At 40.7% G+C, this 22,842-nt stretch overlaps 1 protein-coding gene across 4 annotated transcripts in view; it reads left to right on the top strand.

The window, feature by feature from the left end:
• The first annotated feature begins 6,907 nt into the window (after positions 1-6,907).
• HMGN3 (high mobility group nucleosomal binding domain 3) overlaps positions 6,908-22,842 on the top strand; it is a 32,012-nt gene continuing 16,077 nt past the window's right edge. For all 4 annotated transcript variants that reach the window (XM_082855564.1, XM_082855565.1, XM_082855566.1 and 1 more), the window contains exon 1: positions 6,908-7,316. In XM_082855564.1, the coding sequence (XP_082711690.1) occupies positions 7,089-7,316 (228 nt within the window). In that variant the 5' untranslated portion in view covers positions 6,908-7,088. The remainder of the gene's footprint in view (positions 7,317-22,842) is intronic.

Consider the following 22,842-nt stretch of genomic DNA (forward strand, 5'->3'; position numbering starts at 1 on the left):
ACCCTAATCCATGTTCAGTGATCTGATCTTCACTGCAAAGCTGGGTTTTAATAGGCTTCGTTGCTCAGAGTATCGATTTTATCTTTTTTTTATTTTTTAAATTTTTGGCTGCATTGGGTCTTCGTTGCTGTGCGCAGGCTTTCTCTAGTTGTGGCGGGCGGGGGCTACTCTTCATTGTGGAGCACAGGCTCTAGGCACACAGGCGTCAGTAGTTGTGGCTCACGGGCTCTAGAGCTGCCAGGCTCAGTAGTTGTGGCACATGTGCTTAGCTGCTCCACGGCATGTGGGATCTTCCTGGACCAGGGCTCAAACCCATGTCCCCTGCATTGGCAGGCGGATTCTTAACCACTGCGCCACCAGGGAAGTCCCCAAAGTATCAGTTTTATCTTTTATTGTTTGGGTTGAGAAGCAATTGCCTTTCCAACCTTGTAAGTCCCTGAATTTGTAAACTTTCTCATCTCTTTTACTCATCCTTACCAACTGAGCAATCTTCTCCCAACATATCTCTTTCTTGTAATATCTTTCCAAATAGCAACCAAGTAAACAGTAATAATAATAATTTGTTTTCAATCTCTTCCCTAAAGTTAGGTGTGCCTCTTACCTTCCAGCTTACTGTCGGCAACACTTTCAAATGTTTCCCCACTAGAAAACATGGATTTCCAGTCCTCCCACCTTCAGGAATAGTTTCCTTGACTCCCTCTGACCAGCTGTAAGCCAGTGCCACATATTTTGGGGTTTATTTTATTAGTAAAGCAGCGGCTCACGCTTAGGGTCCAAGTTCTGTGTCATTTCGGGATAAGATAGATAATCTTGTGGTGACAAAATTTCCCCCAAATATCAACAGCTTGAATAAGAGGTTTCTTTTCTCTTGTACCCCGTGTCCATTGGAAGGGTCTTCAGATGACTTTGTTCACAGTGCTAACTCAGGGACACACATGGCCAGTCTCTGTCTCAACATCTGTTGCCATAAGCAGAGCTCCAGAGGGAAGAGAAGGCGCCTCTCAGAGCTGGAAATATTTGGCTAGAAGCAAGAATAGAAGCTCTATAGCTCTGAGTTCAAATGCAAGGAACAGAACCCACTGTATCTAATTTAAGGAGAGAGAGAGATTCAAAGATTCAATGGCTCATGGATCGTTGGGAGGACTAAAGAAATAGACTGTAGGTTGAACTTCCAGAAAACCCTCCCAAAGTCTCACCCCAGAACTGGCTCATCAAAGGAGCTGTGCTTCTCCTGCAATCAGGAATCCACTAGCGTTAGGACCCCTGGAGAATGAAAACTCTCTCTCAATCAGGAAGCCACCATCGCCACCAGTTCCAGACCAGGCTACACCTGCCACAGTCTATGTCCACAGGATGGATGCAGGGAAGCCTGCCCCTCAAAACCCACAAAGCTGGTGCCTGGCATCTCTGCTGATATTGTCACAGGAAAACGAAAAGCAGCAGACATGACAGACAGAGCTAAGTGTGGCCTTCTCCTAGTCTCCACTTTCTAAATCTCTTGCTAGTGCATCTGATTGGCCAAATCCAAGTCTCACCCGGAACCCCGGCTGCAGTGGGCTCTAGGTATGGTTTTTAGACTCTAGCATCTTCCGTCCAGGGAGGCACACCACAGCAAAGACGAAGTTGAGCAACAAGACAACACATCCACCCCTTAACACACGGCAGCAAGCCACAGTGTAGGGTGGCACAGGCCACACCAACAATAAAACTTGTTTATAATTTTTACCCCTGCCTACTTTAAAGTTATGTTAAGAGGTTTACACTAAACATCCAAAATCAGGCCCCTAGGGATTCAGGAAAAGTTAAGTTTTTTCTGTGCTCTCCTCTACAATCCATGGGGGAAGATACATACTTTCGTCAAACAAAATATGTTAAGGACTGTGCTTCAGGATTTTGTGCATCCCCATAGTTTATCGTCTCCAGTTCTCACACCAATTCTTTCAGGTCGTGTATCAGTGAGGGACTGTATTCAGCTTCATGTCACAGACACCCAGCTCCAGTGGCTTGAACAAGCAAGGTGCTTATTTTCCATATGTAATAGGCAGTCTGGGAGGGAGCAATCCAGGGCCAGGACAGGGACCCGGATGTCTGTCTCTCTGCTCTTCTGTCCTAAACTTGTGGCCTTCAACCTCACAGACATAAGACAGCTGTCTTACTTCCAGACATTACCAGCAACTTCCAGAATGGAAAGGGGAGGAACGAGGGCAGAAGGCAGCTGCGGGGCTGGGTCCGCCCTGTTATAGGTGATGTTTACACTACAACCTCATGACTCCCGCACACATCTCGTTTCCAAAACAGTGTCACGTGGCTACCTCTCCCTCTGCCAGGGAACTGGAGGATGAAAGGTTCTGTTTTGTTTTGGCCAGAACTATTACCAAAATCAGAATTCTGTTAATAAGGAAGAAAACCAGAGTGAATATTAGGCAGGTAACTAGCAGTGTCTGCCTCAGATAAACATTATTCTCTTCGTTGTACAACAAGGAAACCAGGGTTCAAAGAGGCTAAGTAATGTGATCATAGCTTAGGATTTGAATTCAGGCCTTATGATTACAAAATCAGGGCTTTTTGATAAGAATTTATTTATTGGGGGCAGGAATTTTTTACGAGAGCACAGTTGATTTACAATATTGTGTTAGTTTCAAGTGTACAGCAAAGTGATTCAGTACATATATATATGTGTATATATATATATATATATATATATGTACACACACACTTTTTCAGGTTCTTTTCCATTATAGGTTATTACAAGATATTGAGTCTAGTTCCCTGTGCTATTCAGTAGGTCCTTGTTGGTTTTCTATTCTATATATAATAGTATGTATCTATTAATACCAAACTCCTGACTTATCTCTCCCCTCCCCCATCTCCCCTGTTGTAACCATAAGTTTGTTTTCTGTGTCTGTGAAAGAATTTATTTTTAAATTAGTTAAAACAACAAAAAATTTTGACCTCTTACCTTGATTCAGAAAACAAACAAACAGAAAGAAACCATTTGCTAAAGATTCTGGACAGCAGAAGTGGGAGTAGGAATCAGAAGGGGGGAAAGGACGAGATTTTCTGTGGGAACAGCACAATCTCATGCTTAAACAATGACAACAAAAACCCTCCATGCTTGAAAGCAGCCTTAAAGATTATGGAACATTTTCAGGCTAGTTTCCCACTGCTGGGTAAAAATTCATCGCCTTGTGGTTAGAATTCATTCTGACCTGGCAAAGTCATTTTATTGCTTCTATTAACTCTTACCTAGTGCTTGAGAATTAAAGCAGCTCTTAACAAACCTAACCTGAAAATCATCTCCAATTGCTCTATGGTGTTTTCCAGAATGATTCATTTGATTCTCATTTCCCTAAACCTGGCTAGTTTTGCTGTTGTTGTTGTTTGGTGTTTTATTGCTATCATTGAGAAAAGGAAATGGTTTGATCTGCCCTGAAAGGCAGGTCCCCTGTGAATAGTGACAGGGATGGGGCTATTGGATATTTCTGACCAGCTCCCAGGGGTTCTGAGGTTTGAAGGAAATGCAGAAGACATCAGAAATGGGTGCCAAGATCCCAGCTGAGAGGGGAGGGGTGGGCCTGCTTGACAGTGCATCGCCCTGGCCGTAGTGTGCAAGAACGTACAACCCCAACTGGTCTTGGGAACCTGACAGCCTGTGGCTTTTCACTGAAGGGGATGGGGTGTGTCCTTACTTTGCTGTGTCCTTGCCTTGAACCTTGGGGATTCCCCTCCCTTAACTTACATCACCTTGAACCTGGTTGGCTCTTGGCGCTGGACATGCGGACAATCTGGCCAAAAAGGATGGCCGAACAAATGTAGCCCAATCCCTGGTTCTAGCTACTGAGCATGGCTAATTCCTGCCCAAATAGTCATTTGGCAACTACAAAGAGCAAATTAATTACACTCCTGTGAGTTTAAGCGGCAGCAACAAGAAGAAGGTGAAGTAAATAACACAGAGATTGGATCTGAAAAGGACCAGGGGCGGGAAAACTGTGTAAAACACACTTGGGGTAAAGAATCTGCACACAGATTAAATGTGATTGAAGGCTGGGAAAAACAAAAAGGGGGTTCCTGTTGGAAGATCACAGAACGCCCTGGCCCTCCTTGCTAATGCAGTTACAAGGTGTGCTTGTCCAATCACTGAAATAACAGAGCCTTCAAAGGATGTGGCTTCTGGGGTTTTGCTCAGCTTGGGTTCCCTTTGAGGATGGGGGGGCCAGGGAATTTAATCTTGCCAAGGGCTGAGGAGCTGCCTAGCGCTGCCTGGGAAGCTGGGAGGAGGTGCTCTTCTAAGGATCTTGGGGCGGGACATTTTTAATCTTGCAACTAGCGAAGAAGTTGGGTAGTGCCTGGCAAAACTGGAATTGGGGAAGGAAGGAGCCCAAGCAAATTCTAGTATAAAAATCACATGAGAAGCTTGTTTGAAACGCAGATTCCCAAGGCCAGCCATAAAAAATTCTGATTCAGTAAGTTGGGGTTAGGGTCTGGGAATCACAGGCAGTGTCTATGATTTGGGACCAGTGGCTCTCTGTCCCAGTTACTTTGCAAAAACTAAATGTGGTCTCTTCAAAAGTTAGCACCCAATCCAATTAGAGACTTGACTGATAAAAATACAAAACAAAGACTGCTTTTTTGCCACCTCTCGTTCATTCACCTTTGGAGTTCTTTGGCCCATTCACTGAAGAATAGTAACTTACCCAGGAATTACAGAACTATCAGAGGCAACAGAATATAATTCTAGTATCGATTTCTCCACAACTGCCATTACTTAGAGCAAAAGCCTGCCTTCGCCTGCCTGAAAGAGGGAAGGAGGGACAGATCAAGAAGGGGGTGATCCCTTCCTTTCAAGATTCCCTTTCAAGATCTGAAGACTAAACACCTTTCTTCCAGAGGAAGAAAGTGCTGGGACCCCCAGAGATTCACAAGATTCATTAGGACTGTGCAGTAGCTTTAAGGTTTTTTCACCAAGACCCATCCTAAAAATACATTTCAAGACACAACCTACGACACACACACACACTCCACATACATGTACCTATGCGTGGTATGTGTTTACGTGGAAACGTATGGAAAATGGAAACGCTTTATAAAACACGACTTGCCTTTACTGTGTGAAATGCACTTATATTTTCTATGCTCTGCCCTTTTTTCTTTTCCCTTCTCCCTCCCCCATCTTCCTTAATGATAGTCATGGTACCATAAAATGGTTTCATCTTGCTGTTTGAAAAGTGCTGGGGTCAGTGTAAGATTCCAACTGTTCTGAGTAGGAAAGAAGGGGAGAGGAGTTGGAATTGGAAAAGAGGTTTGTTTACTCACTTTTTCCTTCTTCCTTCTTCAGGAAGTAACTCTCTTCATTTATCCATTGTCTAAACTGGCTAAGACAGCATCCACATCCTGCAGAGAAGACTTTACAGTTTTAGAGGTTGATACATCAAAACAAGAGAAACACTCCTCGGAATTTACTGATAAACAAAGAAGTCTTTTGGGGCAATATGAGTATCAAAAAAAAGTAATAATGGCAATAGATTGAAGCATGCCAAATATATAAAAATCCATGAGTTCCTAAAGATATTACAAAAAAGAAAGTCATTGACCACTTCTGGAGTTTTCTAGGATACTAATTCATTACTCTGAAAATTAATAAAGAAAAATGTCAAGCATTAAAATTAATTACCTGATAATGTTATTTAATACCTATTTGTAGCCTCTGTGTGACCAGAGTGGATTTGGCCATATTTGTAGCATAAGGTTTCATTAGTGTTTTCTTATAATGTGAACTTTTGCCTTCTAATATGATTATAAAACTAACCATGCCTAATTTTGCTTTTTTAAAAAAATAATTTCATATGAGTGGAATTATTCAGTATGGTCTTTTGTATTTGCCTTCTTTCACATAGCATTTTGTTTTTGACATTCATCCATTCAGGAATATTTTATTCCTCTTTATTAAGCTGAGTAGTATTCTACTGTATGTAGTTACCATAATTTGCTTAACCATTCACTAGTGCTTTTCCTGTATCTAGTGAACTGATGGTTTTTTTTTTCCCTTTATTCCAGCAATACGGTGAGTTACACTGACAGATTTTCAGGTTAAACCAATTTTGCATTCCCAGGATAAACTTAACTGGTCATTCTCTTAAATGTTGTTGGATTTGATTTACTAAAAAGAACTTTTTTAATTGAAGTATACCTGATGTACAATATTATATAGATTCCAGGTATGCAACATAGAGGTGATTCACAATTTTTAAAAGTTATATTTCATTTATAGCTACTTGATTTACTAAAATTTTGTTCAAGGTTTTTGTGTCTATTTTATGAGGGATATTGGTCTGTAGCTCTCTTTACTTTTGTGGTTTTTCACTGGTTTTGGTATCAGGGTAAGCATGATTTCATAAATTCAGAAGTGTTTGCAATGCCTGTTAAATGCCTGGCAGAACTTTGAGAAACATTAAATTATGCATATTTAAATTGTCATTTAAATATGTTTCAAAAATAAAATAATCTGTTCTGACCTTCTTCAGTCTTCTCTAATTTCCATAACAAATACGGAAGGTGAACTCTGTTCACCTTCAAGCCTGGTTTGAAGGTGGCTGAATTAGTGAGTGATTTGTAATCAGATTTCAGGAAACTATTCCTAAGCAATTTTAGGGATTATTGTCACTAGAAACCTAGAAGGGGAAACCGAGACCCTTAAAGGTTGCCAGACTCTTCCAGATCAGCGTACCTTCCCACTTTCACAGCGCTCCATCACACAGCATTCGTTACAAGCTTTTACAGGAAACTATATAAAGTGCCTGCTGTGTATACATTTACCTTATAAAATTAATGTGTCCATCCTTACTCTTTTTCTTCCTTATGAAGGCCTACACTTCCAACTGACACAATCCAAAAAGGGAGCGGCAAAACAATGAAACTACAGGATCCTGTGGCTTGGGGGTACTAGTTGAACTGGGCATGCTCAGTCACCAGGCAGATTTTTTTTTTTTTTTTTTTTTTTTTTTTTCCGGTGAAGTGGAAACTACAACAGAGCGTACCGTGCGCACGGAGGTGGGCGTGCCCTCGTGGAGTTTAGAACGTTGCTGCAGCCAATGGGGCCTCGCGGCCGGCTGCCGGGGCTCCTCATTGGAGGAGCGGGGAGGCAAGCGAGTAGAGGGCCCCTGGAGGGAGCCGCGGAGGTTCAGGTCCCGGAGGCCGGGCTACGCCGAGCCTTGCGCGTGAACAGCTGCGGCGGGGGCAGCCTCCAGCGGCGGTGCCAGCAGTTCCAGCCCGTTGCTTTACTTTTTAGCTTCACCAACGTCATTATGCCGAAGAGAAAGGTAAGTCTTACCAAAAAACATTTCAAAGGCCTTCAAATTGCGCTAACAGCAAATCTTGTCATTGCAATGGATGGCGTGCAGTGCACTCGGTAGTAACTCGGGGGTTGCGAGTCTCTTTGCTTCTTCAGTGCTTGTTTTCCGTTGCCTGTTGCAGACATTGCGCCCTCCCTCTGTCCCCATCGATCTCTGAATGTTACTTTCTTTCCGGCGACCCGGCTTCCCTTCTTTTTGAACTCATTCTAGCCGGAATGGTTTCCACCTCGAACAAGAAGCAAAAGCGCTTTTCACCCCCGCTTCCAGGAGGGGAGTTTCCTCTTTACAAACTGCTAGGTTGCGGTTAGTGTGGAGGAAAAGCAGCGCGGGGTGGGGAACAAGTCCACGCATAGGGAGATCGAAAATGAATCCAATAAGTCGGGCAGATGTCGGGGTTATTCCCATGTGGGCCGTGCCCACGCCGGTGCGCAGCGATGGCTCTGAGGCTACAGGAGAGGGAAAGCCATGTTTAAAATAGCGCTCACTCCCCTGCTCGCCTGCGCTGCAGACCCGTATGTACCAACTCCAGTGTCAGGCAGGGCTGGGGACGGCGCAGGCGGGGCCGGGGTGGCTGGACTTGCCCGCAGTTGGCGGCGGCAGCCGCGGAGTTGGCCACACGCAGGACGGGACGCCGCCGGGGGCGCGCGCACCGTGGCTGCAAAGGGCAGGGGCCACCGGGTCCGATGCGGGGACCCAAACTCACACTCGGTCCCGGAAGGCGGGGTCCGCGTGCTTCCGCGCCCCTGGGTGTGTAGGGGGCACTGGGGTCACTCCTGGCGGACTATTATGTCCCCTTCCGCACAGGCCCCGGACACCAAGTAACTCGCATGGGGACGCACGTTTCCCTCGGAGTCCGGCAGCGACTTGTCATTGTCCCAGGGAGGAAGGGAAGGCTTTCCTCCCACCCCGAGGCAAAACCGCTGTGTAGCGGCTGTGTCTAAGAAAATGCCTTGCCCTCGTGTTTCCAACGCTGTTAACCAGTGAGGATGTTAAATCCGAAGCAAAAGGGCAAATAATATTCTGCTTTATCCGTTAAAGATGGTGGAATGATTTGTGTGTGTGTAAATGACTGAATTATTTTTAAAATATTGAAGCTTTAAAAATACAGAAGCTTTTGCCATTTTATCTGTCTTTACTAAGAATTTGGTGGAAACTTGTCTCCTCCATTTTTAAAAAAACATTATTATTAAAAGTTTAAAAAAAAATCTTAGAGTTTATTGTGCGCATACTATGTGCCTCATAGTGTGGGCAGAGTTTGATTTAACATCTAGTTTAATCCTCTCGTTTAACCTTGACAGGGGTATTCCATGGAACTGGGGCTTAGAGACAGGAATTACCCAAGGGTCTCAACAACCAATGGCTAGTACCAGAGATTTAATGAGATGCTGCAGGTCTAGAGGCTTTATTTTCAGACATTATTTACTCATTCTCTTCATTTAGTGGTGGGTGTGTCAAGAGGAGTTTGAAATGCAAAGAGACTCCCAGCCTAAGAAGATGGATGGCATATTGAGTACTAATAATTTAGGTTCATTATTTAAACTTAATTTTTATGAAAGTATTGTTTTTGCATTACTAGAACGAGGATATTAGAATGAGACCACAATTTTCAGCATTTTATCTTTGGTTTAATGACGAAGCTGGGAATTCTAGTAGAGTCACCAAGAAATGGGTTGCTGAGTGCGTTGATGCCATCTCCTTTCTTGGGAATTATTAACAAATTTAGACAAATAGTAGGTTAGAGGTGCACAAATTCTTTATTATAATGGACCCTGATGTGCCGGAATCCTTGTTGTCCAAGGGTCAGAGTTGGTGAAACCATTACTCTTACTTTTCCTCATTGCCCACCTCTCTTAGGGAAATAGAAGGGAAGAAAAGAAGAGCAGTAGAGGAACTGGCGTTTAACTATTGTTTTATTTCCCTAGAAGGCAGGGAAGAAGCTAGCCATAAAGAAGCTAGCCAGGCATCCTGGGACTAGGGGAAGACCTGTATGCAGGCACCTGTGTGGCATCCTAGGGACATCAGAGTGTTTTCAGAGGTGGGAAAGCTCTCCTTGATGAATAGAAATGCTCTTCATTTATACCCATGGCCGAAAGACCTGGACTGGTACCTGGCCAGGAGCAGCCACAAATTAAACATGGCTTCCACGGCCATCCCATCTCCAAGGCAAACCTTGGAGCCGCCTCATGGAACCCTGGAGGTCACGGAAACTTACATAGGAACCAATAGTCATTAGGTAAAGGCTGCCTAGACGCAAAGAAGAGAACTGGAGCCAGTCTGTTTGTTGCTCTGCAGGATCTGTGAAGCTGGGGTATCATGTACATATTGCTCCACGACATTTTTCTTGGCTGCAGTACTGCCTGTTGTACATTATAAGTTTCGAAAGTGTCCCCACAATGTTTTTTTTCTTTTTTTAACCGTCTTGGCCCCTTTTTTTCAACTTTTCCCAGAAATCAAGAAAGGTTATTTAATGAGCACTGTTGAGGCTGCAGAGTAAGAAACAGCACTAATAAAGTCAGTAGAAACATCTGGAATCCTAGCACTGCTTGCGTGCCATAGGGATATGAAGTTTACCCTCATGGAGCTTCTGTTTAATTCAATGAGGTGATAAGGGTAGTGGCCACAAAACAATTGAATAATATTAAGCCTGTATATATGTCCCAGAATACATAGTATAGGTTCTAAAAGCTGCAGGATAGATAAAGAAGGTTGAACTGGGGCCAGTCTTGAAAGTGTGTTTTGGCGGGGGGCGGTTTCAAATATACAAAGAGAAAAGCAGGCATTTTCTGTTTTCAGGCATTTGGCTGCCTCTTCTGATTGTATCTCAACATGACCAGGCCTCAGGTATATACTGTACCTCGAAGGCCACAGTATCCACATTAATAGAAAACAGTCTTATGACATTTCTTTTCTTTAAATATATATATATATATATATATATATATATATATTTATTTATTTATTTATTTTTTGCGGTACGCAGACCTCTCACTGTTGTGGCCTCCCCTGTTGCGGAGCACAGGCTCCGGACACGCAGTCTCAGTGGCCATGGCTCACGGACCCAGCTGCTCCGTGGCACGTGGAATCTTCCCGGACCGGGGCACGAACCCGTGTCCCTTGCATAGGCAGGCAGACTCTCAACCACTGCGCCACCAGGGAAGCCCTATACAGTTTTTAAAGGTTACTTTCCATTTACAGTTATTACAAAAAAAATTGGCTATATTCTCCGTGTTGTACAATACATCCTTGAGTCTGTCTTACCTTTGTGAGTTTTATCTATATCTTCGTGTGTGATAGTCATAACTACACGAAACCAAATGGTTTTTATAACTGCGGGAGTATTTTTTGAAGCAGTATAGCCCTCAGTGGTGACGAGTTCTTCAGTTAGCGTTCCATCCCTTCCCAAGTTGGTGAGATTTAAATAAAGTTGAGTTTCCTCTATTCATTACCTAATGGGTGGTGGGTCACCACCCACTAATTCCTAGACTCAGGTGGTGGTGGGACAGTGAATGACTGAGCTCTAGACTGTTCTGGTCAGACATCCACAAATGCTTACAGTGATCACGCTGTGATGTGATGACCTGATGGTCTACACAGAGACCTCAGCCAGCAAGTCCTAGAGCCATGGTCCTGGCATGAGTAGCAAACACATTTTCATATCCTTCTTTTTATTTTTCCAGTTCTTCATCACTGGAACTATTGGAAATGTCTAGTGTATCACATCAGAAATTTTCTCTAATGAGGCAGTTTTCCAGGAATTTGCGATGTAAACCCTAGTCTGTCTTTACAGTTAAAATAAAGGTTTAAGGAAGAAAAGTCTGTCTGCCTCTAGCTTTGAGATGTGAAATTACGTTTTATCTCTTTTCATAAAGTAGAAAGGCCCTGGGCTTGGCACGTGGGATGCTTAACTAACAATACTCAAGGTTTCTGATTAATCTTTCAAAGGAGTATCACATATTATAACACCAGAGACAGATTCTGTAAATGAAAATAGAGATAACTTTGACTACATAAAAATGAATATGTCAGTATGGCAAAGAAAAGAAAACTCTGTTAACAAAATTTTAAAATTTATGAACAACTGGGGAAAAAGTATTTGTACCACATATCACTGAAAAAAGTGTGCTATTTTAGAAAGATAAGGAGGCTCACATGTCCTTATGGAAAAGATGTATATCCTTATAAGAAAATAACAGACTCAATAGATGAAAATGTTTAGTTTTACTAGAAGTCAGAGAATAGTATATTATTAAGAATAATGAGATGTGAGTTTTTAAAACCAGTCTGGTTTAAAGAAAAGATTGGAAGTGTTACTGCCCAGTGCTTAGTGACACTGACACTTCAGCAACTCTCAAGCAATGTGGATGGGGGTATAATTTCGTTTAAAAAAAAAAAAAAGCTTTATTGAGGTATGATGTACTTACCATAAAATCTGTTCATCTATTCAAAGTATACAAATCAGTGATTTTTAATAAATTTATAGAGTTGTGTATCATTACTATAATCCAGTTTTAAACCACTTCTATCACTCCAGAAAGGTCTCTCCCATTGTTGGCAGACAGTCCCTACTCCCACCCCAGTCCTAGACAACCACTAACCTACTGTCTCTATAGATTTGCTTTTTCTGGAAATTTTATATAAAAGGAATCACACAGTATGTAGTGCGTTACGTCTGGTTTCTTTCACTCAGCGTAGTGTTTTTGAGGTCCACCCATGGGTTAGCATGTATCTGTAACCTCATTCCTTTTTAGTGCCCAATAATAGTCTACTGTGTGGGTATTCGACTTTTTGTTTATCCTTTCACAAGTTGGTGGACATTTGGATTGTTTCAATTTGGGGTTATTATAAATAACGCTGTTGTGAATATTTGTATGTAAGTCTTTGCACGGACATATTTTCATTCCTCTTGGGAAGTTTCCTAAGGGTGGAACTGGTGGGTGGTATGAAAGTCTATCTTTAAGAAACTTCCAAACTGTTTTCCAAAGTAATTGTATCATCAGTGAATGAGGGTTCCAGATTTTCCACATCTGTGCTCATAGCTGGTATTGTCAGGGTTTTTTGCTTATAGCCTTCTAATTAGTCTAATTTACCATAATAAGTAATGTTGATGAGCACCTTTTCATGTGTTTACTAGCATAGTGGATATCCTAGGTGAAACATCTATTCAAATATTTTGCCCATTTTGAAATTGGATTGTTCATCTTATTATTGAGTTGTAAGTGTTCTTTATATATTCTGGACACAAGTCCTTTATCAGATATATGATTTATGGATCTTTTCCTTCAGTCTGTGACTTTTAAAGAAATTTTGTCTTGATGTCTTGCAAAGAACAGAAGCTTTTTAATTTTGATGGAATCCATTTGGTGTCCTGTCTAATACATTTTTGCCTAATCTAAGGCCACAGATATTTACTTCTAGAAGTTTTATAATTTTAGCTCTTATATTTAGGCTTATGATCCATTTTGAATTAAATTTGTGTATAGTATGAGATAAGGGTTTCAATTCTTTTGTGTGTGTGTGTGTGCGCGCACGTGCGCAATGTGGATACCTACCTGTCTCAGCACCAGCTGTTAAAAAGACCGTCTTTTTTCCACTGAATTGCCTAGGCACCTTCGTTGAAAATCAATTCATCATAATGTAAAGGTTCGATTTCTATCCTCTGAGTTGTGTTGCATTATCTATAGGTTTGTCCATATGTCAATACCACATTATCTTGATTACTGTGGTTTTATAGTAAGATTTGGTACTGGTAATGTCAGTTCCTCACTTTGTTCTTCCTTTCAAAATTGTTTTGGCTATTACATCCTTTGCACTTCCATATAAATTTTCAAATCAACTTGTAAATTTCTACAATATGCCTGCCATGATTTTGATAGGGATCGAATTGAATCTGTAAGTCAGTTTGGAGAGAACTGCCTTCTTAGCCATATTGAATTACCCAGTCTGAATGTGAAAGGGCCTGTTATGTAGTATGCCATCCATAAATACTTGCTGAATTTAATTGCGCCAATATTGATATGAAACCCGTATTTGAGTAAAGGCTCCAAAATGCCAGGGTTATACATTTTATTCATTCCTTCACTCACTTCATGTTAAACATTTAGCAAGCATCACCTTTATGCAAAGTACCATCACCTTGGGAAAGTAAGCGCATTATTGTTTTTTCCAACCCTTTTTGAAGTGAATGAGTAAAGGCCCTCATTTTTAAGGATCTTTCGGTCTGACGGGGTACGTAATATACAGTCAGTGTTCATAATTCAGGGCAAGAAGTGATAATGAGCCACAAGAAAAACTATGAGCTCTGAGCATTCACAAGTTTGGTCAGACTCTGTGTCCAAAGAAAAACACTGGCAGAAAGTTGTTTGGTTAAAAGGGTTGGGGAGGGCTTCCCTGGCGGCGCAGTGGTTGAGAGTCCGCCTGTCGATGCAGGGGACACGGGTTCGTGCCCCGGTCCGGGAAGATCCCACATGCTGCAGAGCGGCTGGGCCCGTGAGCCATGGCCGCTGAGCCTGCGCGTCCGGAGTCTGTGCTCCGCAACGGGAGAGGCCGCAACAGTGAGAGGCCCGTGTACCGCAAAAAAAAAGGGTTGGGGATTATAGTTTCTTTTTTTTAAATCACAAGAGGATCAGTGCTAGTTTGTTAATAAAGGTGATCTCTGAAGTCTTGCTTTCTTTGAAGTAGAAGGAAGTTAAATTCAAGGCCGGTTACAACATTTGGGGTTAGATTGTGTCCGGTAGCTACCCTCACTCATTAGTAAAGATTCAGTGATTTCTTGGCCCCTATGCTTTTCTGTAACCACCCTCTTGTGTTTAAAAGGTGGTTGTCTGGGACCATGTTTCTAAGTTGACGCATGTTATTTGATTGATTACCTAATTTTGAATTAACTTTGTAATCCTTCTAATTCCACTTGACCATGAAGTCTTGGGTGGCTCTGGTCTTTTTTTAATCCCCCTACCTCTCCTCGCACAGGTACTGTAACTGTTTGCTGAACGAGTGCATGAATGAATTGTTTTCAAGGGAAGAAGGTAGTAACTTTAATTATTTCATAACTTTGTTGGGGAGATAGTCCAATATAGCCTGGCTTTACTGTTTACTAGCTGTGTAATTTAGGGCAGGTTACTTAACTCCTCCCTAAGCTTCTGAGTTCCTAATTCTCTGAGACTCGGTTTCCTCATCTGCAAAACTGGGCTAAAAATATGTTCTACCTCGTTGGGTCGTCGGAGGCATTAAATGAGATGGTGAATGCACGGTTCTTAGCACAGGGCCTGGCGTGTGTGAGACGGTCAATGGATGCTCATTGTTGTAGTGCTGATATTTTTAATTATTAAGAGAACTACAGTGAAATAACAGGCTTCTGATAAGCCAAGCTTCCATTTTGTAGGACCAGTGGTGCACAGATCTCACCCTGTATGGCCAGTTAACTGCAATTATAGGAGTAGGTAGTGTTTTTGAAAGCACATAAGCTTTCATCTGGTGCATTTTTACATGGTTGATTTTTCTCAGAGAAAAAATTATGCTTAAAAATATTGCCACATAACATTAAAATTCCCTTGGCAAATCAGTTACCAAGTGATCCTCTTTTCCTATATTTTTTCCCCTAAAGCACTGCCTTTGTTTACACCAAAGTTAAATAGATTCCACTTTCCTGCAGGGTACAATTTGGAAATGGCGACTGAAGTAAACACCGTTTAATCTGTCTGCTTTCACAGTACCTGGTATGTTGAAATACGATGTTAGTCTCCTGAGTAATTTAAAAATCAGTGTTGAAGATAACGAACCGAATCAAAATGTTGAATATTTTCTCCCACTGGCTGCTTATTTATTGTACATTTAACTGCGTTCTTGGAAGAGTTCAGCGGAATCATGTGTGGGTTCCTGGTCAAGGTATTTATTGAGTCCAGTATTTTTACATCTTGTGAGCATGTCCAGAAACAGGGCCATTTATATATGCCCAAGGCAAATGCATGTTCAGTCCCAGAAAGTAAATGATATGCATAATCAGAAGTAGGGAGATATAGAAAGAGGTTTTAAATCTCAAAATTGGTTCCAAAATTTAATATTTTAAGAAGAACTTATATCCGTAACAATATATACACATATTTATTCCCATTAAAATTTAAATAGCTACCACTTATTGAATACCTGGCTGTACCGGACGTGAGCTTTGTGCTTTATAGTCGTTAGAATAAAATAAAAATTAAATAAAAATATGTGAAGTTGTTAGAAATAAACCTGTGTGGCAAGTATTACGGTGCAATTTCATATTATTTCATTTTATTCTCCCCGCCGTCCTGCGAGGCTGTCCTCATCTCACAGTAAATAACATGTAGGTGGCTTTCTGTGACTCAGTCACTGTTCCCAGCACTTTGCGTTAATGAGCTGAATCGTCCAACCACCCAGTCAGGTGTGTGCTCTCCACACTGACATCTTCAGAGGCAGCGGGTGGCCGAGCCGGGAGTGCAGTCCTGGCTGTCTGGCTCCAGAGCCTGTGCTCTGAACCACCGAGCCCTGTGGCCGGTCCCATCCACATCCACAGTGAGAAGACTGGGATTTAGTGCAATGAAGGCATTTCCCCTGGGTCACACAGCTGGGAAGGGACAGAGCCAGGAATTCTACCCCAGCCCTCTTTTACTCAAGCTTTTTCTCCTAACCATGACACCACAGTACTTCCCGTAAATATTTATTTCTATTGGCCTCGTGTATTTTTATTTAAATCAAGGTGCACAACAAATGAAACAGGGAAGATTCAGGAGTTATGTAAATATGTGAGTGTCCATCTGTTTAAAATGTTGTCTTTATTAAGATATAGGCTGATGCCGTTGTTTCTAGGTACCAGTCATAGGAAGGTACCCCACAAGTCATTATTATCTGTGATCATGCCCTAAGGCTGCCCTCAGGGTCCAGGCCTCTGGCTTCTGAAAGATGTACGTTATCATGAAGCCTTCTGGGTGTTTCAGGATCTAATGGACTGTAGGGTCATATACAAGGTATATATGACGTTTCCTCATCCAAGCCTTGGTATCTGAGTATTGAGGGTCTAAAACTTCATATTTTCTCAAATTCCACCATGAAACTGCTGGATTTACTATTTCTAAGATGTATTGTCTTCGTTAATTTGTTATATTTCAAATAATAGGGATATTCACCTGTGACCAGAAACATGTAAACACACTTGCATATTATACAATATATTGAGAGGTTATAATGTAAATGTTAAGCCACCATGGCTTACACATTGGATTTTAAAAATGAGCAGGTGTTTTGTTTTAGCAGGTGCTAAAAGCCTCATAGTTTAGCAAAGCTGTTGGACCTAGAACTGGATGGAGTTTTATTTCACAGTCCTGGATTACCAAATGATTCATGTTTAATTACAAAAGTTATTTTTAAAAGATATAAAGTGATATTATTTTAAAACTATATCTTTATTATTCTGACCCCATGCAAAGGTAAATACAAAGTTTACCCCAAGAGATTTTTTTTTTTCTTTCTTTCTCTCTCTTTGTTTTTTCTGAATTGGGTACAAGCTGTGGCTTTTTACAGTACAGTACTGGACAGAATTTGTTAAATTCTACTTCGCGGGAAGTTGTGAGTCTTGGGCCTGGTGTATGTAGGAGGTAAACATACCAAAGGCTTGAGGTGATCAACGTCTGAAGCTTTGAAGACTTCTTCTGAAGTTTCATATATATGCCACATAATACAGTTTTTAACTGTATCTTTTCTATCTACTTCTCATTGCTTTCCTTTATCGCTTCTCTTCATTAAAATTTTTAGTTTTACTATTCCCCCTTTGAATGGTCACATGTCCATCACATCAGAGCTAGCTGATTCATTTTGCAAAAATATAAGAAACATCATAACTGTGTTTATCATTTAGTAGAAATAAACTCATGTCTGAGCAAATAGGAAAATAAAGTAACTATCTGATAACGTCCCTTTAAAATCCCTGGTGTAAAAGTTGGAAGACTGGGGTCTAGTGTGGTCTCCACAACTCTTTATTGGGGGAAAGTCACTTGACCTCTTCGAGTCTCTATTCTTCATCTGTAAAATGGGAATATTAAGACAGTCCCTGTGTATCTCAGTGCTACTGAGAGGATCAAATACAGCAACAAGGTGAAAGTATACAGAGAAATGTAAAGTACTGTTAAAAATGATAGAACTGATTTGGTGTGTTGCCTTTACTTTTTTTTATTCTGTGGTACGCGGGCCTCTCACTGTTGCGGCCTCTCCCGTTGCGCCGCTCTGCGGCATGTGGGATCTTCCCAGACCGGGGCACGAACCCGTGTCCCCCGCATCGGCAGGTGGACTCTCCACCACTGCGCCGCCAGGGAAGCCCCTGCCTTTACTTTTAATAGTGAGATAAAAATACTTGTGTCTGTGACCATTTAAAAACCCAGAATAGTACATTTATGTGCATCTCAACATGTAATTTTTTTCCTTTTTTGTCAACATGCAATATTATTTATTTTAATTTTAATTTTTTAACTTTTTTTAGAATTATCTGACAAAAATTTATTTATTTTTGTAAGTTTAATCTTTTTTTATTTTTATTTTATATTGGAGTATAGCTGATTTACAATGTGTGTTAGTTTCAGGTGTGTACAGCAAGGTGATTCAGTTATACATATATCTGTTCTGTTTCAGATTCTTTTCCCATATAGGTTATTACAGAATATTGAGTAGAGTTCCCTGTGCTGTACAGTAGGTCCTTGTGGATTATCTATTTTACACATAGTAATGTGTATATGGTAATCCCAAGCTCCTAATTTATCTACCCCCTCACCTTCCCCCTTTGGTAACCGTAAGTTTGTTTTCTAAGTTTATGAGTCTGTTTCTGTTTTGTAAATAAGTTCATTTGTATCATTTTTTTAGATTCCGCATTATAAGTGATATCACATGATATTTGTCTTTCTCTGACTTACTTCACTTAGTATGATAATCTCTAGGTCCATCCATGTTGCTGCAAGTAGCATTATTTCATTCTTTTTTATAGCTGAGTAATATTCCATTGTACATGTGTACCACATCTTCTTTATCCATTCATCTGTTGATGGACATTTAGTTCCTTAAAAAACTAAAAGTAGACCTACCATATGATCCAGCAATCCCACTCCTGGGCATATACCCAGAGAAAATCATAATTCGAAAAGATACGTGCACCCCACTGTTCATTGCAGGCGCTATTTACAATAGCCAGGACATGGAAGCAATCAACATGTAATATTTTTAATGGGAAATTGTGTCTTGCTATTCCAAGAGGCTCACAAATGAGGGGGAGTAGGAAACACTCCATTACATATTATGTGTTGCTTGGCTGGGTCTACAGGTGAAGATATTTCCCACCCTGGAAGCGCTTTGCTCTCCTAGCATCCCAGATCTGCACACAGTTTTGAAATTGGGAAAGCCAGCAGAAACGACTTAGAGTGGTGTAGTGGATGAGTCGTGAACCTGAGCCAGCCTCCCTGGCTCTGAATCACAGCTCTTCCACTGACCAGCAAGATTACCAGCTGGGTCATCTTGGGCAAGATGCTAGGTTATCTTGCAAGATGCAAGATTACCTAACCTCTCTGGCTTCAATTCCGCATTTAGACAATAGACATGATACTGTTTACCAACCTCACAGGATTGTAATGAGGAGATTAACTCATTCAGATCATTGTCTTGCACATGAATGCAGTACAGAATCCATGTTTACTGAGATTATGGTTGTTCCTTTGGGTCTGTTCTCGTGTCCTTTTCTAAGACTCCCATACCTGGCACCTCTGTCCTAGACACTTACATAATGTGATTAGTATGTACACGAGCATCTCACAAAGTCAGGCAAGTGAGAGCTTCGGGTCCATCCTCTTCGTTTTTCTCATGAAGAAACTCAGGCCCAGGGACATAAGATACAAGCCAGACTGGGGTCAGGCTTCGGACCTCAGCTGGGACCTTCGCCCACGATCCCATTCACACAACAGGGAGGAAGAGATAGCTGTCATGAAAGAGGCAGCTCAGACCAAAGAGATGTGTGAAATATTTTAAATTATTTCCTATTAATGATATACTTACATTATTAAATTATGTGTATTAAATTATGTGTATTTATGTGTATTAAATTATGTGTATTTATGTGTATTAAATTATGTGTATTTATATAAGAAAAGTTCACTGAACATACTTGAAGAGGGCTTTTTCTTTGCTTCCAGTTATCTTTTGTAATGGAGTACAGTGCGAGATAGTTTCCCTAAAAGTATCTCTCAGAAAAGAAGAGTTGCTGTTTACATCGTTTCAGCCAAAGACTTCTAAAGCAGAGTTCTTACTCAATTACTTTTATCTTGAACAACAAAATTTTATGTGGGGAAGACATACTAGCCTCATGGCCTTAATAAGCTCTTTGGGTTTATAGAAGTTGATGAAATTAATAGGCACAAGCAAGGAAGGAGGTAAGAATGAAATTTGATATCAGTTTGATTATTAATCCTTTGCATGTGATCTCTCAATCCTAAATGCTGGATTTTTAAGGGTTTTTTTAAAGAAAGCAAGGCAGTATTGGAGGATCCCAAACATATACTTACAGCATGAATGAAAAGCAGCCATGCTGATGTTAAACAACGGTCCTTGTGGCTTTGAATAAAATTTTCAGTGTCTGTTTCATATGTCAAATCCAAATATGTGAATATTTGAGTTTAAGGGAAGCACCTGTTATTTGGAAAACTTCATAAGAATTTCCTGGACAGTGCCTCCATTTGTGGAGGGGAATTAATCAAGTAGTTGTGTTTATGTGTTAACTTTAGCAGAAAAGTAAAGAGTTAGTTATGGACACATTTCAGTCTTTCTCGGGGTAGGTTGTTTGGATTTTTGTCCTAGAATGGTTTCTCCTCGTCTAACCAGCTTACTAGTGGACTGCCTTCTTTTCTCCAGCCTTAGGTTTATAACAGAAAATGTAAATTGATTTTAAAAGAAAATGTAAAGAAAATTAATAATAATTTAAACATATTGACCAGCAAGTTAGAGAAAAGTCCCCTCAAAGTAATACATTCCCCAGGTGAAAAGAAGTGGTTGTTGGTTTGTTTGCAGGGTTACGTCTGCTCCCAGCTTTCGTGCATCAGCACGGATAACCCAGGAGTTGAGACTGAATTTGTTCTATAGCTGCTGGTAGATGGTTACTTGAATTTCATAGGTACTCTAGGCTCTCAACAAATTCACTTAAGTTATAAGCAGTAGCCCTTGTCACTTAAAATCTTAGAAGGAAAACTCTGAGAGCCTACACTTCAGTAAAGACTATTTGGAACTTTAATACAAGGTCCAGAACTCTTTGCTGAGAACCCTGAACCCTGCTCTTTCTCCTGTGGCTGAGAAATATGGTACCAGGAGGTACCAGCCTTTTGTTCCTAGCTTCCTGCCACACCCTCAATGTTTTTCTCTGTAGTGACAAACTTGGAGGCTAAGGCCATGTAGTGCTTGCGGTTCCCAAGCAACTGTTGAAGGCTATAAGGATTTTTTCATCTTCTCTGATACCTTCCTGAGTTTGGAGCGAGAAAACTGGGTTCACGACACCCACAAGAGCCCCTGTGTAAGGTGGTAACCACTGTTACCAGGGGAAGGAGAAGCAGGAGAAGCTCAACAGTTGGTAATTTGTCCTGTTGATTCCTGTGGGTGGTCTACAGAATGAAAATTCCAATTTTCTTTTCTTGATTTCCTGAGAAGGGCTGCTGCTACAGTTATCTTAAGGAAACACTGTTGTGTCCCCTTCAGTGCATTTCCGTGTCTTCAGATGCAGGACCCAGGCATCTTTGTGAGATGGGAGAATGGAGACAGTGCAGTTGGTCGGCTGCTGAAGGAAGCCGGACTCCCTCTGCCCGTCTCTCATCCTACACTCACCCAAGAGGGACAGTTCTGAATTCACGTTTGTAATGCTCTTGGCTTCCTGTTTTACCCAGCTCCAGATTCCTTCATATCAGCACAAATGAAATGACTATGAATTGTATGTCTTGAACAGAAAAGGAAGAGGCAGTGTGTGGGCCAGACTTATACGCCATTTAAGAAATACAGAAAACACTGGGACTTCCCTGGTGGTCCAGTGGTTAAGACTCCACACTTCCATTGCAGAGGGCATGGATTTGATCCCTGGTTGGGGAACTAAGATCCTGCATGCCGCATGGCTTAGCCAAAAAAAATAATAAAAATAAAAATAAATAAAGAAAATAACTGTTTTAAAAAAAGGAATACAGAAAGCACTAATAGTCATGGAATTTGTGTTGGGAGTAGATGTGGCACTGCCACCTGGGCTTTGCTTCCACTCCCCTACCCCCTTAATATTGGTAATCTTTTTAGGGGGTTTCAAGTACAGAAAAATTCAGGAAATAATATAACATACCTATTCACCCATCACTCAGAATTCACACATTTGAACTTTTTTTATCCTATTTGCTTCAGATCTTTCTAAAAATAAAATGTTACAGATAAAGTTCAAGTTCGGAACACCCCCTTGGTTCCCTTCCCTTGTCAGCCTCCCTGGAGAAAAGTATAATCATGAATTTGGTGTGTATCCTTCCAGTCCATGATTTTATATGTTTATGATGTATATGTCACATATAAATCCATAATATTGATTTGTTTTAAAATTTGTAAAAGTGGAATCATATACCTGTATTGTTCTATGTCTTCTGTTACTTGACATTATAATGAATTAATATAATTTCTTTAGGTATATTATGATAACTAATATATTTGGACTTTTTTAATGACTTATTTTGTGGTTTCTATTTACTATGTGTTTCCCTTTGGTTTGCTTTTTTCTCCCCTGCCTTTGATTGTAAAATTTGCCTTATTCCACTTCTCCTGATTTTTAAGTTTATATTATTTTCTTAAAATTATTTTCTTACTTATTTTCTTAAAATTTTTAATGCCTGTCTTTAAATTTTGTTTTAACAGAGTCTAAAATGACTCTGTGTCAGTATCATTCTCCAGAACAAAACCAGGACCCTCCCATGCTGGGGGTGAGGAGGATCTGTTCCCCCTCCTCTCATCTTTTGCGGTTGTTATTGTCTAGAATTGTGCCATCCAGTATGGCAGCCATTAACTGCATGAGTCTATTAGCCAATGAGAAAGAATGAGCTGAATTTTTAAAATTTTAGTTTTAATCAATTTAAATTTAAGAACTGGAAAATTTTAAATATGTTTGCAACAACCTGGATACGTGAAACTACTATAAACTTTATGATCTCTAACATATTTAGAGGGTCAGGTACTCCTGGTGAAAACTTAACATTTGAATGGAGGTGTGCTGTAAGTGTAAAATACATGCCAGGTTTTGAAGATCTAGTACCAAGAAAATTTGTGAAATATCTCATTAATAATTTGGATATTGATAACATGTTGAAATGATAAAACTTCAGATATGTTCAGTTACATAAAATCTATTATTACAATTAATTTCACCCATGTCTTTTAACGTTCTTCATGTGGCTGTTAGAAAATCTAAAATTACGTGTTATAGTTCTATAGGGCAGCACTA

Source organism: Leucopleurus acutus (assembly GCF_964270905.1).
Source record: "Leucopleurus acutus genome assembly, chromosome: 15".
In the NCBI taxonomy this organism is placed as follows: domain Eukaryota; kingdom Metazoa; phylum Chordata; class Mammalia; order Artiodactyla; family Delphinidae; genus Leucopleurus; species Leucopleurus acutus.